General features: G+C 48.1%; 1 protein-coding gene across 2 annotated transcripts; it reads left to right on the forward strand.

Annotated features, from left to right (window-relative positions):
• The first annotated feature begins 42 nt into the window (after nucleotides 1-42).
• Coq9 (coenzyme Q9) lies at nucleotides 43-13,222 on the forward strand. 2 transcript variants are annotated; one of them, XM_032887720.1, is made up of 9 exons: nucleotides 43-153; nucleotides 2,779-2,926; nucleotides 4,109-4,244; nucleotides 8,550-8,692; nucleotides 8,939-9,023; nucleotides 10,178-10,282; nucleotides 11,454-11,609; nucleotides 11,936-11,989; nucleotides 12,435-13,222. In XM_032887720.1, the coding sequence occupies exons 1-9, from the start codon at nucleotides 78-80 to the stop codon at nucleotides 12,468-12,470; spliced, it is 939 nt and encodes a 312-aa protein (XP_032743611.1). In that variant the 5' UTR covers nucleotides 43-77; the 3' UTR covers nucleotides 12,471-13,222. The 2 variants fall into 2 exon arrangements, with proteins under 2 accessions (XP_032743611.1, XP_032743612.1); XM_032887721.1 differs by having other exon boundaries at nucleotides 69-158; nucleotides 12,435-13,219.
• The last annotated feature ends 1,376 nt before the right edge of the window (nucleotides 13,223-14,598 follow it).

Consider the following 14,598-nt stretch of genomic DNA (forward strand, 5'->3'; position numbering starts at 1 on the left):
AGAGTCGACGCGGCTCCGCTCACAGCGTGACGCTGCCCGGCGTGTCGCCGCCCTCAGCGTGCGTGCCCATCTCCAAGATGGCGGCGACGGCAGCAGTGTCTGGTGTCCTCGGCCGGTTGGGCTGGAGGCTCCTGCAGCTGCGGTGCCTGCCTGGTGAGGTGACAGCCGAGCCGGGTCGCGGGGGGAAAGCGGGGAAGGAGGCACAGGGTGGATCTGGGCTTGGCGTGGGACGACGGAGGCTGTGGTGGGGGCTAGCAAGGTGAAGGGCATCGGCGTGGAGCCGCTGGAGTCGCGTGCTGGAAAAAGGCACTTATGGGTTTCAGTCTCCGGACTTGAGCTGTGAGGGGCAAAAGCTGGGGGCAGCCCTGTCACCCCGGTCCCCAGAGGTAATGGAGCTTCAGAGAGGGCTCGGTGTGCCCAAGGTCACAAAGCTCGTCCGTGGCGAAGCGTTCTTAACTCCGTCGCCTTAGGCGCCGTGCCAGCCTCGCTGGAGAAACCGACCGAACAGCCAGAGAGTGTCCAGTCCGATCTTTTCGCCAGAGTCAGTTATTGCCACACCACGTTACTAAGCTGGTGACATTTGTCATTGCTGCCATATGCCCCGTGTTTTTATTTCCACGTTTTTGTTTTTTTTTTTTTTTTTTTGGTTCTTTTTTTCGGAGCTGGGGACCGAACCCAGGGCCTTGCGCTTCCTAGGCAAGCGCTCTACCACTGAGCTAAATCCCCAACCCCTTATTTCCACGTTTATAGTAGATGTTTACTTTTAAAAACTTTGTACACTGTCATTAAATGGAAAGGCAAAAATCGCTGTCCATAATAGAATTTTTCTGCACTGACACATTAACGAAAAAAGTATACAACTAAAATCTCTGTGAGCCGCAGAGATTTCGCAGCCACTCACTCCTCACTCTGGGGACTCCTCACTTCAAATTTCGTGGTCATTCACTCCATTTTCTGTGCATATACCAAAATGCTGATGTTTTTATGCATGATGTTCTGAGTTTCTTTCCATATTGTTATTTTCAGTGACTTCCTTTCTGTCATTTTTAGCTAAAGCTGCAGACAAAATATGCTTAGCAAACATAATGCGATGTCAGCCAACAAATCCAGTCTTAGGGTATTTATTTACCCATGAATGAAGTTGTGTCCACAAAAAGTTCAAGTGTATTGATGGCAACTTTATAGTGGCTGTGCCCCTAAAAGCCAAACATTAATCATTTTCAGTACTATGCAAGCAGATTACAACAGGTGCCTCCAAATTACTCCTCGCTTTCCTAAAGTTTTTGAGACAGGGTCTCACTTTATATTCCTGGCTGACCTGAAGCTTGCTAATAATATAGACCAGACTGACCTTGAACTTAACAGAGATCAGCCTGCCCCTGCCTCCCTGAGTGCTTAAACGAGTGTGTCATCATGCCTTACTTTTTAATTCCTTTTTTCTCCTTTGGACCTGTTAGCCCTGTCTCAGCCTGAGTTATACAGGAAGACTATGTCTCAAAATAATACGGGCTGATCTTTCAATTTGTGTGTGTGTGTGTGTGTGTGTGTGTGTGTGTGTGTGTGTGTGTGTGTGTGTTTAAAGCAGTTGGAAGTTTAACAAAGATTTTAATGCAGGCTTAAAGGTCCAGGAAAAAGACAGGCACTCAAAAGAAAGAGCCAAGAAAATGGCTTTTCAGAGAGTCCTAGAAAACAAAACATTTCTAAGTTTTTATAGACTCCTCAAAGAATTACCTAGGCTGATCTTGTAAAAATATACTAATTAGGGAGACAGGGGAGATGGCTCAGAGGTTAAAGTGCTTGAGTGTGAGGACCAGAATTCTGGTTTTCAGAACCCACATAAGTTTACATGCCTTTGATCCCAGGAGGCAGAGACGCAGATTTCCAAAAGTTTGAGGGCAGCCAGGATTACACAGTGAGGCCTTGACCAATAACAAAAATGAAGGAAGGAAGGAGTCTCTGAAGGTGAAGTCTAGGGATCCCTAGTACAGGCTGGCTAGTAAGACTACCATATGCTCTGGGTCTGGTTGAGAGATCCTGCCTCAGCGAATAAAGTGGAAGAACAGATGATTTGCGGGTGATTCCCAAAATGGACCTCAAGCCTTTACCTACTTGTGCACACTCTCCAACCCACATACATGCAAACATGCACATACACACAATACACACAAACATGGAAAAAGAAGAAAAGAAATGCCATGCAAACACTTGGAAGGCAGGCACTGTTGTATTTACATTCGGGGGGTACCATAACAACAATGTCATTGATCAAGTAGAGATTAATACTCTCCATTGTGGGGTTTAAAGAGCAGCATATGAAGGGCCAGCAATATGGTTCAGTGGGTAAAGGTGCTTGACACAAACTTAGGTACCTGAGTTCCATTCTCAGAAAGTACGTAAGGGGAGAGAGAACCAACTCGACAAAGGTGTCCTCTGAGCTCCAAACATGTCACAGAATGAATATCCATGCACATCATACACACTCAGTAATAACTAAGATAATTATTTTAGTCTGCATATGGAGGGAAATGTCTTATACAGAGACATACAGCTGACCAGTGGTAGAAACAGACCAAGAAGACAGCCAGGTCTTGTGTTAACTGCATTACATGTCTCAAGGTTCCTGTTTCACTCAAGGTGTCTATGGGGGACTCAACACTGGAATGAGTGGCTGCAGAGGCAACCCTGCTGTGCATTTCCTCCTCATCTTACCACCACTCTGGGGCTCAAAGGGTCTTCCATGGTGAACGTCCGTAACCAAGAGTCTCATTTCTATTTCAGTGGCCCGCTGCCAATCACCTCTGATGCCACGTGCCTTCCACACCGCCGTGGGGTTCAGGTCTTCAGAAGAGCAGAAGCAGCAGCCTCCCCACTCTTCTCAGCAGCATTCTGAGACACAGGGGCCAGAGTTTTCTCGTCCACCCCCCAGGTCAGCATCAGTGTCCACGTCTACCTGTTGCTGGCCACCTTGCATGGTTCAGAGTGTACCTCTGTCTTCACCGTCCTCTCCTGCCTTCAGACAGTGCCCTTCTTTCCCTTCCTTCCACCCCTTCCTTATTCCCTCCCTCGTTCTTCCTCCTCTTCCCTCGTCTCCCCTTCCCTCTTTCCTTTCTGATAGGGTCGTGTTGTTTAGTGCTTACGTTTTTTGAGACAGGGTTTCTCTGGGTAGCTGAAGCAGTCCTGGAACTCACTCTGTAGATCAGGCTGGCCTCAAACTTAGAAATCTGCCTGCCTCTGCCTCCCAAGTGCTGGGATAAAAAGCATGCATCACTTCTCTCTCCCTCTCTCTCTCTCCCTCCCTCCCTCCCTCCCTCCCTCCTCCCTCCCTCCCTCCGTGTGTGTGTGTGTGTGTGTGTGTGTGTGCACGTGTGTGTGAGTGCGTGCATGTGTACGTATGTGTGTCTGTTATGGTATGTGTACATGGGTGCTGGTGTCAAAAAGGCCATCATCAAGGCATCAGATCTCCTGGAGCTTAACTTATCAGAGCTGTGAGCCGCCTGGTGTGGGTGCTGGGAACTAGAAGAGCTCAGATCTTCTTCAGGAGTAGTAAATGCTGAGATATTCTCCACCCCTATTGTTTGTTTATTGATTTATTTGAGATGTTCTCATATAGCTAAGACTGGTCTTTAACTCTGAAGTTCCTCCTGTCTCAACCTCCCATGGGCTGGGATTGCCAGCTTATACCCAGCTAAAATACTTTGCGATTCAACAAATATTTTTGAGGATTTATACCTGTGAATAGAATAACCATTTTCCATGCTCTTTTGGACTTCAGCCTGGTGCAGAAATAAGAAAAGCATCTATATAACCATGTGCTGCAGGAGTCCGACCTATGGCTCTGCGGTGACCTACAGATGTCCACAGCTCTCCCAGGCTACTGCAGGACCACTGCCTTCATATCATAAGAACTCAAAGCCCTGGGCACTGTGGGGGGAGGGGAAGGATAATAGGATTGGAACCCTGTTGGTATTAAATCACCCATACTAATGCAGAAGCGAAGCCCCTCTTAGCAGGCTCGAAGGAGAGCCAGAGCCTCTGTTTCTGGTCGGCTCATTCTGCATTCCAGGCTGTAGACAATGAGGTGTGATGTGTGCTGCGTTCTGTATCTCAGGTACACGGACCAGAGTGGAGAGGAGGAAGAGGACTATGAGAGTGAGGAGCAGATACAGCACCGCATCTTGACGGCAGCCCTAGAGTTTGTGCCTGACCATGGCTGGACTGCAGAGGCCATTGCTGAAGGAGCCCAGGTAGGTAGAGACGAGGGTGGGACAGCAGACCCAAATGAATGCAGAGTCAGAACACAAAGGGCCTCATGCTTCCTGCCTAGGTCAGAGCTGCACAGCCCAGGATTGTCTGGGTTTTCTTTTTCTCTCTCTCTTCCCCATAGGATAGCGATGGCTTGCTTGCTTGCCTGCCTACAGTCAGTCTGTCTATCTGTCTGTCTGTCTGTCTGCCTGCCTCCGTGCCTGTCTGCTTATCTATCTATCTATCTATCTATCTATCTATCTATCTATCTATCTATCTATCTATCGACAGAGTCTCTACATAACCCTGGCTATCCTAGAACTTACTATGTAAACCACGCTGGCCTGAGACTCACAGAGATCCTTCTGCCTCTGCTTGTGTGCTACCACACCAAGCTATTTTTTAATTATTAAAAGAATGCACCATGGAGTTGGCGCTTGGTGTTTTGTAGCAGCAATGTTTGGTTGATTGGTTGTTTGTGACAGGGTCTCTCTGTGTCTTCCTAGCTGCACTGGAGCTTGCTATCTAGACCAGGCTGACCCGGAACTCAGAAAGATCCTCGTGCCTCTGCCCCCTGCCTCTGAGTTCTGGGACTAAAGGCATATGCCTGGCTTAAGAAGCACTGTTTTTAATGCATTGATTTTTTTAAAAAAATGCTGGACTTGGCATGAGGCTGTGCTGCAGTGCTCTCCTAGCATACATGAAACTCTGAGTTTAACCTTGTTTTCGATCCTATTTCTTTTATATCTGGTATGTGCACATGTATAAAAGTCAGGGGGAGGATCACCTTCTGTCAGTGTGGGTCTCAGGCACCAAATTCAGATGATGGTCCTGCTTGCCATTGTTGTTGTAAAAATATAAAAATAAAAAAAAAAAGTATAGGTATCTTTTACCCCGCTAGGTCTGCACCAAGGTGCCCCAACATATCTGCTAGATATCTTGACAGAAACACATCCCAGCCGCACACTTTCCTACACTCAAACCCTCACATAAAAGAACACACAACACAATAATCTTAGATCCAATTGATAAGATATAATTGCCTACTTAAACATACACAGCCCGGTACCATCCATCCTTTAGGAACATTAATAACAACCTGTAAATACACAGAGCAGAATCTTAACATCACCTCCCATGGCTTCTCACCCTCTCCTCTGTCCTGTCTCTCCTTTCTGTTCTAGTCTCCTCCTCTTCCTTCAAACTTCTCTCCCGCCCATCCTTCCTTCTCCTCCTTCTATCCTGACAGGCCTCCTTCTATCCTGTACCTGCCCCTCACCTGTACTTTACAGATTCCATGGGGAGGTGGTTCTGGAGAAGTCACCTGAGTTCTGAGTACTTGACAGGGCAGCTGTCCTTGGGGCAGTGGAATTAGCATCAAGATACCAATAACTCCAGGGCAAACCACAACCTGCCCTGGCACCCTGGGGCCTTTCTCTGATGAGCCATCTTCATGTCCCCTTTTGGTTTTTGTTTTTCTTTAATTTAGAGACGTTGTATAGACAGCACCAGCCTGAAACTCAAGATGTACACAAGACTGCCCTGAAACTTGTCCTGCTGACTCAACCTCCCAAATGCTGGACCTACAGGCATGTGCCCCCAGGCCCACAGCTTTCAATGCCTGTTCTTTTGGCATGAAAAAAAAACTTAAGAAACTGTTAGTCTATTCTTTAAATACTTACTGAGCAATGATAGAGTAGGCACTGTGCTAGGGGAGGTGACAGTGAACACATGACAGAGTTCCTCCTCTGGTTGAGCTCAGTCCAGCAATATTTTTCTTTAAACTCAAGGATTTGTTTTTATTTTATGTATGTTTTGCCCAAATGTATGTATATGCACCATGTCTATACCTGTGCCTAAGGGGGACCTTGGGAGTGTTGAGTCTCTTGGAACAGGTGGCTAAGGTGGTTGTGAGCTGCCATGGAGGTGCTAAAAACTCAACCCAGTTGTTTGTCAGAGCAGCAAGTATTCTTTTTTTTTTTTTTTTAAAGATTTATTTATTTATTTTATGTGTATGAGTGTGCTGTAACTGTCTTCAAACACACCAGAAGATCTCTCACAACAGACAGTTGTGAGCCACCATGTGGTTGTTGGGATTTGAACTCATGACCTCTGGAAGAGCAGTCAGTGCTTTTAACTGCTGAGCAGTCTCTCCAGCCCTGGAGCCAGAGTTAGAGGAGGTTATAAGCTACCCAGTGTGGGTGTTGGGAACTGAACTGAACTAAAGACCAGAACAGCTCCTACAAACTAGCCATGGAGCTATTTTTCTTCACGTGCTCCATTCTCTGGATCTAGCATTTTGCTTGTGTGTTTCTAATGTTAATATCTGACCCTCCTCCAAGATGGAGGTGTCAAGCAAACATATGAATCTGAATTTGAACTTGAGGAGATAGCAGACCTCCAGATAGCTGTTTGAGTATTCTAGCATGTGTCAGGATTCAAGTATATGGGTGTATGGTGAGAGCATAAAGTGGGAAGAGAACCCCAGTATTATGTGGTGACTCACACCTGTTCCCAACACTAGGAGGCTGAGGCAAGATGACTGCCGCACATTTGAGGGCAGCCTGGGCTACATACATGTTGAGAGCCTATCAAGAAAAGGGCTGGGAAGAAGGGTATAGGGGAGGGTCTGGGTTATAGCACCTTGGTACTGGAGAGAGAATAAAAATATATCTTCTGTTGGTTATTGTAGCAATAGCTGTGGGGTCTGGGTCAGAATCGGGGAGGAGCTGTGGCATGAAAGAAGTAGGTAACCGTCAGGCCGAGAAGGCTGCGCTAAGCAGGGCAAGCAGAATGGAAGGCGAGCATGGTCGAGGGAAGAGGAGGGAATCATAGTGAGGGTGGAGATAATAGAAGGTGGCAGGCAAAACCAAAACCGTACGACTCCTAAGACAGGAGTTGCAAGATCCAGAGTACAGGTGGAAGGTCTGGCCTCAGACGTGTTAGGAACGGAGTTGGAGAAGGCAGCTTTGGGTTCGTGTGTGTGTGTGTTTGTTTGTTTGTTTGTTTGTTTGTTTGTTTGTTTGTTGTTTTTGAGAGGGTCTTCCTACGTAGCCGGGCTGTCCTGGGTCTCACTGTATAGACTAGGCTAGCCACAAACTCATCAGGTGTAGTTTCTAAACTTTAGGGGAATTCCCATGGGATGACTTTTGTTTTCTTTGTGTGCATGTCATAGCCCGGAGAACCTGAGGTTAGGAAGGAGTAGAGGGCAGCAGAAATGTGTGGGAGAGGAAGAAATTGATGGAACAAATGTGAGAGAAATTAATAGGATTGTTTGGAAAAATTGGATGAAATGGAGTCTCTGTTAGTGGCCTTCCTCACCTACTTATCTTCTTTTGTGCTGCGTGCATGACACCTATAGACCCTGCCAACCCAGTTCATGGGTGAGAGCTGGAAGCCTCAGTTTCTTGCTTTGTAAAGTATCGCCAGGACCTGCCACTGAATAGAGCAGCTGGGTGAGGGCAGTGTGAGCAGTGTGCAGGCGGCCTGCAGTGGTCGTGCCGCTGCTGTTCCTGCCGTCTGTTCCTGCTGCTTCAAGGTTCTGCCTGCATTGGATGCTCAACAAACAATATGGAGGGAGCAAGGAAGCGAAGGGCATCTCTGACTTATTTAACTCCTCAATGCATCCATGAAAAAAAAATGTTTTAAACAACCGTCAGAGGTTTGGGATATAACTCAAGGGTAAAAATGCTTTAATGTGCCCCAGACCCTAAGTTTGATTCCCCCAAACAAAAATTGAATGGCCAGGGCTACAAAGAGAAACCCAGTCTCGAAAAACAAAAAAGCTGGAATTGAAAACCAAATAAATTCTTTCTTCCTGTGTTGCTTTAGGATTTTTTAGAGATGGGATCTCTCTATGCAGCCCTAGCTGTCCTTAGACCAGGTCCTTAGACTAGATCTGTAGACCAGGTTAGCCTCAAATTCAGAGGTCTGCCTGCCTCTGCCTCCCAAGTGCTGGGATTAAAGACATGCTATTACACAGCCTTGTGTTGCTTTTTATAGGGTTTCATCACAACAACAGAAATGAATTTATAACCATTCCATACTAAGCAAGATTCCTATGGTATCCTAAGTTTTATGTGTGGTCATGCACCCATCTTCGAGCCAGCCAATGAACTCCAGCATACACACCTGCAGTTACGCTTTGCACAAATTAAGGGGCTCAGTGGACCAGTGGTGGTCACTGAAATCACAGGAGCTCTGAGTCAGGGATCGCCATTGAAAACCCAGCTCCATTAAGGGATTATGTTTCCTCGGGAAGCAGGCTGGTATGCGTACCCACCACTTTGCTGCTTTCTCTCCGGTAGTCCCTGGGTCTCTCCAGCGCAGCAGCCAGCATGTTTGGGAGCGATGGCAGTGAACTGATTCTGCACTTTGTGACCCAGTGCAATGCTCGCCTCAACCACGTGCTGGAAGAGGAGCAGAAGCTGGTGCAGCTGGGCCAGGCAGAGTAAGTTTCATGGCATTATAGCTCGTGGGGCAACGAGGGATCAGCCACTTGCCCCACTAGCTGTCCCCAGGAAGCTGATAAAAGAAGTGCCCAGAGTAGGGCTAACAGCCTGGACGGTCTGAAATCCAGCAGCCTGTGCTGATAGTTTTCCTCCACATCTGGCAGCACATTCCTCCTGTGGCGACCTAAGAAGTATGGCCCTGGCTTTTGAACTAGAAACACACTGTTTTCTTTTCCCTCTTCTAGGAAGAGGAAGACAGACCAGTTCCTGAGGGATGCAGTGGAAACCAGACTGAGAATGCTGATCCCCTACATTGAGCACTGGCCGCGGGTACAGAGTCCGTGTTGAACCCCATAGCAGCAGTAATAATGTTCCATCCTCAGCACCGTGCACTTGGAGGGCTCACCACACCATTGAGACAGTAGCTCACAGCGTTCCCATGGGGCCAGGAAAGCATAGTGCACTTAGCAGAACTAGGTTCCTGCTTGGAAGTGGCCATAGGGAGTACAAATTCACGGACCTGTGAGTGGCCCTGCATACCAGTTCATATCACAGGTGGACCCAGTAGCCCAAGTGTGCCACCAGGTCAGGGAGGAACGGTCTTCTTGAGTAAGGTCACAGCAGTCTGACCTTGGTATCGGCCATCTTTGCTAGTGAAGGCCCTGCTGTGTTCCAGGTCTGGAAGAGGGGCCTCCTTGCTCGCTGTATTGCTAGAGTAATGCCTGTTAGAAGAGTATTCATTGTAAGGACTTCACCTCCATCTTCTAAAGCTCCCCTTTCTCCTTTCTGAAGCAGGTCTTAGCTTGGGCCTTTTCTGAGTTAAGAAAGCACCCAGCATCCTCTGTCCAGCCACAAGACTTAACTCTGACTTTGGGCAGCAGCTGATAGACTTTGATCGCCCATGGCTCATAAAGCCCAGGCAGGGCAGTACTGGGTTGCAGCTGCCTGGGTCAACACAGTCCAACCTTTTGGGCTACTTTGCAGGGGACACCTTCCAGCTACTGAAGGACCTCTCTGCCAGCCTCAGGATTGTGGAGTAGGTAAAGCATCATGAGCTTGTTCGGTCAGGCCCGGAAAAACGGGTATTTGCTAAAAGAGGCTCTCAGATCAGCACTGGCATTAGTATCGACCGTGGGGATTTTGCCTACTGAGAATAGGAATCAGTTGAGTTAAGCAAGCCAACAGGAATTTACTGTGACAGAATGGGGTGCCCTTCTCATCCTTGCTCCAGGACTCTCAGGAGTGACCCCTTCAGCTGCCAGTATTCCCCACTTCAGATGCTGACCTGGAGAATCTAATTAGTCATCTTAGAACAAAACCATGTCCCTGGCCCCATCACCTCTAGTCAAGGTTTCTTAGTGCTACCTCCAGCCATGATGACTTTCAAAGAGCAAGAACTAGGGCGACCCCATGACCTCCTCATGTGAACCCTGTGTGTGCCGCTCTTGGTGTATATGGTACCTCTTCTGTCATTTGTTCTCCAGGCCCTCAGCATCCTCCTGCTCCCTCAGAACATCCCACCTAGCCTGAGCTTGCTCACCAGCATGGTGGATGACATGTGGCATTACGCTGGGGACCAGTCCACTGATGTGAGTGTTTTCAGTAGGCCCATAGGCTGCTAGCAAAGGCTTGGGATCTCTTAAAGTTTGTAAAATTTCTTTGATCAGAAGTCTGGAAGAGCAGCAGTGTTATTCTCATTTTAGGAGGAAGGGTCCTTGATAAGCCAGAGAGGCATCTGGGTCATTGTCATTCAGGGACCAGCATTTGAGCATGAACCGGTGACTGTCCTTCCGGCTTGTAGAGGTGGCTCAGACTTTAGGACCGTATGATAGTGCTGCTTTAACTGTCTCCTCTCGGTCTCCTAAGACACAGATTCTGCAGCAGATTCCTCCATGTCTGCCTTTGCTGAGACTGTAAGAGAAAAAAAACCATGGAGACAGCCATTGCTTTAAAAAGAAACTCCTCCCCATCTTGACCTGTTTTGTTGAGAGATCAATAAGCCCCTTTTAAGCAGGCACAAGGAAGAATATGACTTGTTAATGCTACCATAGTGGGATGTTGAAAAAAAAAAACAACAAAATATACCTTCATAAAGGAAATTAAAATGGGATGGTACTTTGTGGCCTCTAGGATGGGAAGGCACACAGCAGATACATACTCCCACCATACTTAGAACAAAGTGCTTTAATAAACTTTGTCTGTGTGGGAATTACCACCAACAGAGACGGTGGGAGAGCAAAATTAGAAAGCAAAGAAATTAAAGGAATAAAACACGGAGCCGCTGAGCTGGTCCTCTGAAGAGCAATTACCAGGACAGGCAGAAGTCACCAGGGACTCGAACTCCCAGCTTCACCTGGTGTTATAGCCTGCCTCTGATCTTGCCTTGGCCCTCCCATGTGCTATACATGCTAAGGTTTGGTCATGGCTGTCTGCTCGTGGAACCTCCCCAGGACTCGGAGGGTAGAGCATTTTACCAATCAATCATCTTGGTGCTGGTTAAACTCCCTGGTTCCTGGTGCTTAATCCAGACCCTTTGGCTTTCAACCTCAGAGGTTGGGACCGAGAGCTTACAGTTTTAATCTCACAGGCAATTTCCATACCCAGCCAAGTTCAGGGTAGTAGTGGTGTCCAGAGGGCTAATTTGTGTCAGTGAGAGAGAAGAAATGAGGAAAGAGCCTGAGGTCTTGAGTGGAAAGAACCCAGGACTCCCTTAACGCACAGAGCAGTGATTCTCCACCTGCTGGGCGGGCCTCTCTGCAGTTTAACTGGTACACCCGCCGTGCAGTGCTGGCCGGCATCTACAACACAACAGAGCTGGTGATGATGCAGGACTCCTCCCCAGACTTTGAAGATACTTGGCGTTTCCTGGACAACCGGATCAATGATGCAATGAACATGGGCCACACGGCTAAGCAGGTAGATGGGGACTGACCCTTTGGAACCCCTTTTCAGTAGGCACACCCGTCTGTCATGTGATCACCTGGTGGTTCTCTGGCTTCCTGTTGTCTTTAACTGACTGTCCCAAAGGTCTTGCCAAGAAGGCTAGCCATTTCTTCCTCATGCTAGTCCTTCCTTAACAGCCTGCTGTCTGTCTGTGGTTGTGTTGCCCATAGGCTTTTTTCCAGTACATTAAGCCACCTTGACTCCACTGTGAGGCTCATAGGCTTCCTGAATTGTCCTATCTGTTTCACCTTTGAGCTCACTCTGGGGGCTTCAGAGAATCTGACCCAGGCTCCTCTTAGGTGAAGTCCACTGGAGAAGCACTGGTGCAAGGACTGATGGGTGCAGCAGTCACGGTGAGTACTACCCAGTTCACACTGCCTGCCTCCATTCCACTCTGGACCCATGCTGTTTGTAATGTGTCACCAACCCATATAGCTTTGGAGCCTTAAGCTGAAGCTGAATAAAACTGACCTTGGTTTCTCCTCAGTATCTTCTCGAATGCCCCAGCTCTTCCCTCTTGTCATCAAGAAACAATTGCTAGAGCTGGGTGAGGCGGGGCAGTGCATGCCTCTATTCCATCACACATGCTAAGGCAGGAGGGTAAAAAATTCTAGGCCACCCTGGCCAAAGGGCAAGCTCCCCCCACCCCCCAAAGAAGACCACCTCTGCCTCTGAGCTCCCAGTAGGCTTGAATCCGTGTCCTAGCTGTACCTGCTGCCCTGCATACCCCAGGGTTTCCCATTGTGGTCTTAGAGGTAAGGCAAGCCTCAGTACTCTCTGCTTCTATTCCTGTGTTAGCTCAAGAACCTGACAGGTCTAAACCAGCGCCGGTGAGAGGAGGCGAACCCACGTGCCGGAAGGAGCATCAGTAGATATGAAGGGCTTTGACGAGATGCATCATCCATTGAGTGAGATGTTAATGAGAACACACTGAAGAACTTGGAGTCGCATGGCGGCCACAAGGCTGGAAATCACAGTGCATTTGCTACAGTTCTGACCTGGAATTGGGCCTCTTCTTCAGTTCCTAACACCAGGCCTGGCCTTCTGGTGCCTTTTGCATTGCAGCTGTGTGTTTGAAAAATGAGACTCACATCCAAGGTTTCAAACCACAGAAACTTGGCATGACTCTGCCATGGTGTCATGGGCATCTTGATCATGTCTTGACCTTAGAACTGTTCTCTAGGAGCGGGGCACAGTGACGTATACCTGTATTCAGTACGCAGGAGACTCGAGAGCAGGATTGAGAGTTCAGAGGCAGGCTTGTCTGTGTAGAGAATTACAAGCCTGCGTGAGCCACAGAGTGTGATCCTGTCAATCAAAATCCCCTGAGACATATTCTTAGGGGCTCACAACCAAGGTCCAAGGCGACACATAGTGGGGCTCTTCCCCAGCACAGGGCAGACAGTGTGCTCACAGAGGTATTTGCCATCGGCCACTGCTCCTCTGGATCCCCTCAGAAAGCTGCCTCCGCGAGACAGGTGCCTTTTGGATGGTCATGCTGAGCCTGGCATCACAGTCACCAGTGTGCATTGCAGGATCATTAGTATATTTAGAGTCTGTAAAAATAATAAATATGTTTGAAACAATTTCTTACTGTTTTGTCTATACGGTGTCCATCTAGACAATGTTGAGTATCCAAGACCCCGACGGTAGACAGTAGTATATGGAAGAGGTCTGAGTTCTGACTGTGACACTTCCTTAAGCCTACAGGGCCACCATGACACCATTGCGTCTCTGGGCCCAGGCAAATGAGGGCAGTCCCAGGCCATGAGCTCCTTGTCTGCTCCTACTCTCTGACTACATGAGGGCAGTCCTTAGCTTTCATAGTCCTCCAGCCTTTACACTGGCTGTTTCCTTTGTGCCCCTGGTTTGCACTGCCTTCTGCTGTACTCCTGTTTAAATCAGCTGACGGGGAAAGCTGAGTTTCTGTTCTTGTCCACTGGACTTTCTGTCGGGCTCTTTTCGAACCTCTGATTTTTTTATGTCTCGACATCCCATAAAGTTACTGCCATGATTACAGTTCATCTTTTCTCTATCCTTTATAGCATCCCTCTCACTCAGCAGACAAGTGGGACTCACAATTCCCAGGGATGGTGTGTGCCATGAGCAGGCCCCCTCTGTATGGGCATTGTTGGAGTATATGTTGGGGACCTTTGAGATGGCTCAGTGGGTGAGAGCATTTGCAGTCAGGCCTGGTGTCTTTCCACACACATGATGTGTTGTACCGTCTCTCTCTCACACACACACACACATGTATTTTGATTTTCATGTGTATGCGTTACAGCACTCTCTCTGACATCAGCTCGGGTGTGGCTCTTTTGTTGTTTGCTTCTTTGCGCTTTATCTAACTGTCCAGAGAGCATCCAGGGGATTCTTCTCTCCACCTTCCAACTCAAAGGAGCACTAAGATTACAGACTTTGGCATTACCATGCCGGCTCTTTTATGGGTTTTCTGAGAATTTGGACCTGTGTCCTTGCACATCGGTGTTTTGGCTTTGACGGTGGGACCAGGGACTGTGGTGCGTACTTTACATATCAATGCAGACCTGGCCCCTAGGTACTCCCAGCATCCTTCAGTCCCTACTTGTCATATTCTGCCCCCACCCTGAACTTTCCAGCTTAGAGGCTGGGTGGCCTTTCCTCAGAGGCTCTTCTCTTTCCTGTTTAATCCAGACACCTTGTGCTTTGTGCTCTCTCTCCTTTTCTCTCTCTCCCTCTCTCTCTCTCTCCCTCTCCCCTCTTCTCCCTCCCTGTCCTTCCCTTGGTGACTCCCCTGGCCTCCATTCTTGGGGGCCAGTGAACTTGCCTGAGAGCAGCTTCCCAATAAACCTACCTTTTAATATGTCCTAATTTGTCTTGAATTGACTCATTTCGCTGGCAGAGAAATAACCTGTCAGTCGTTTTACACAATGAGCCACCTCCCTAGCCATTTTGTTTCTGTATAGATGTACAGCTTCCATCT

The sequence above is a fragment of the Rattus rattus genome, chromosome 17 (genome assembly GCF_011064425.1).
Source record: "Rattus rattus isolate New Zealand chromosome 17, Rrattus_CSIRO_v1, whole genome shotgun sequence".
NCBI lineage: Eukaryota > Metazoa > Chordata > Mammalia > Rodentia > Muridae > Rattus > Rattus rattus.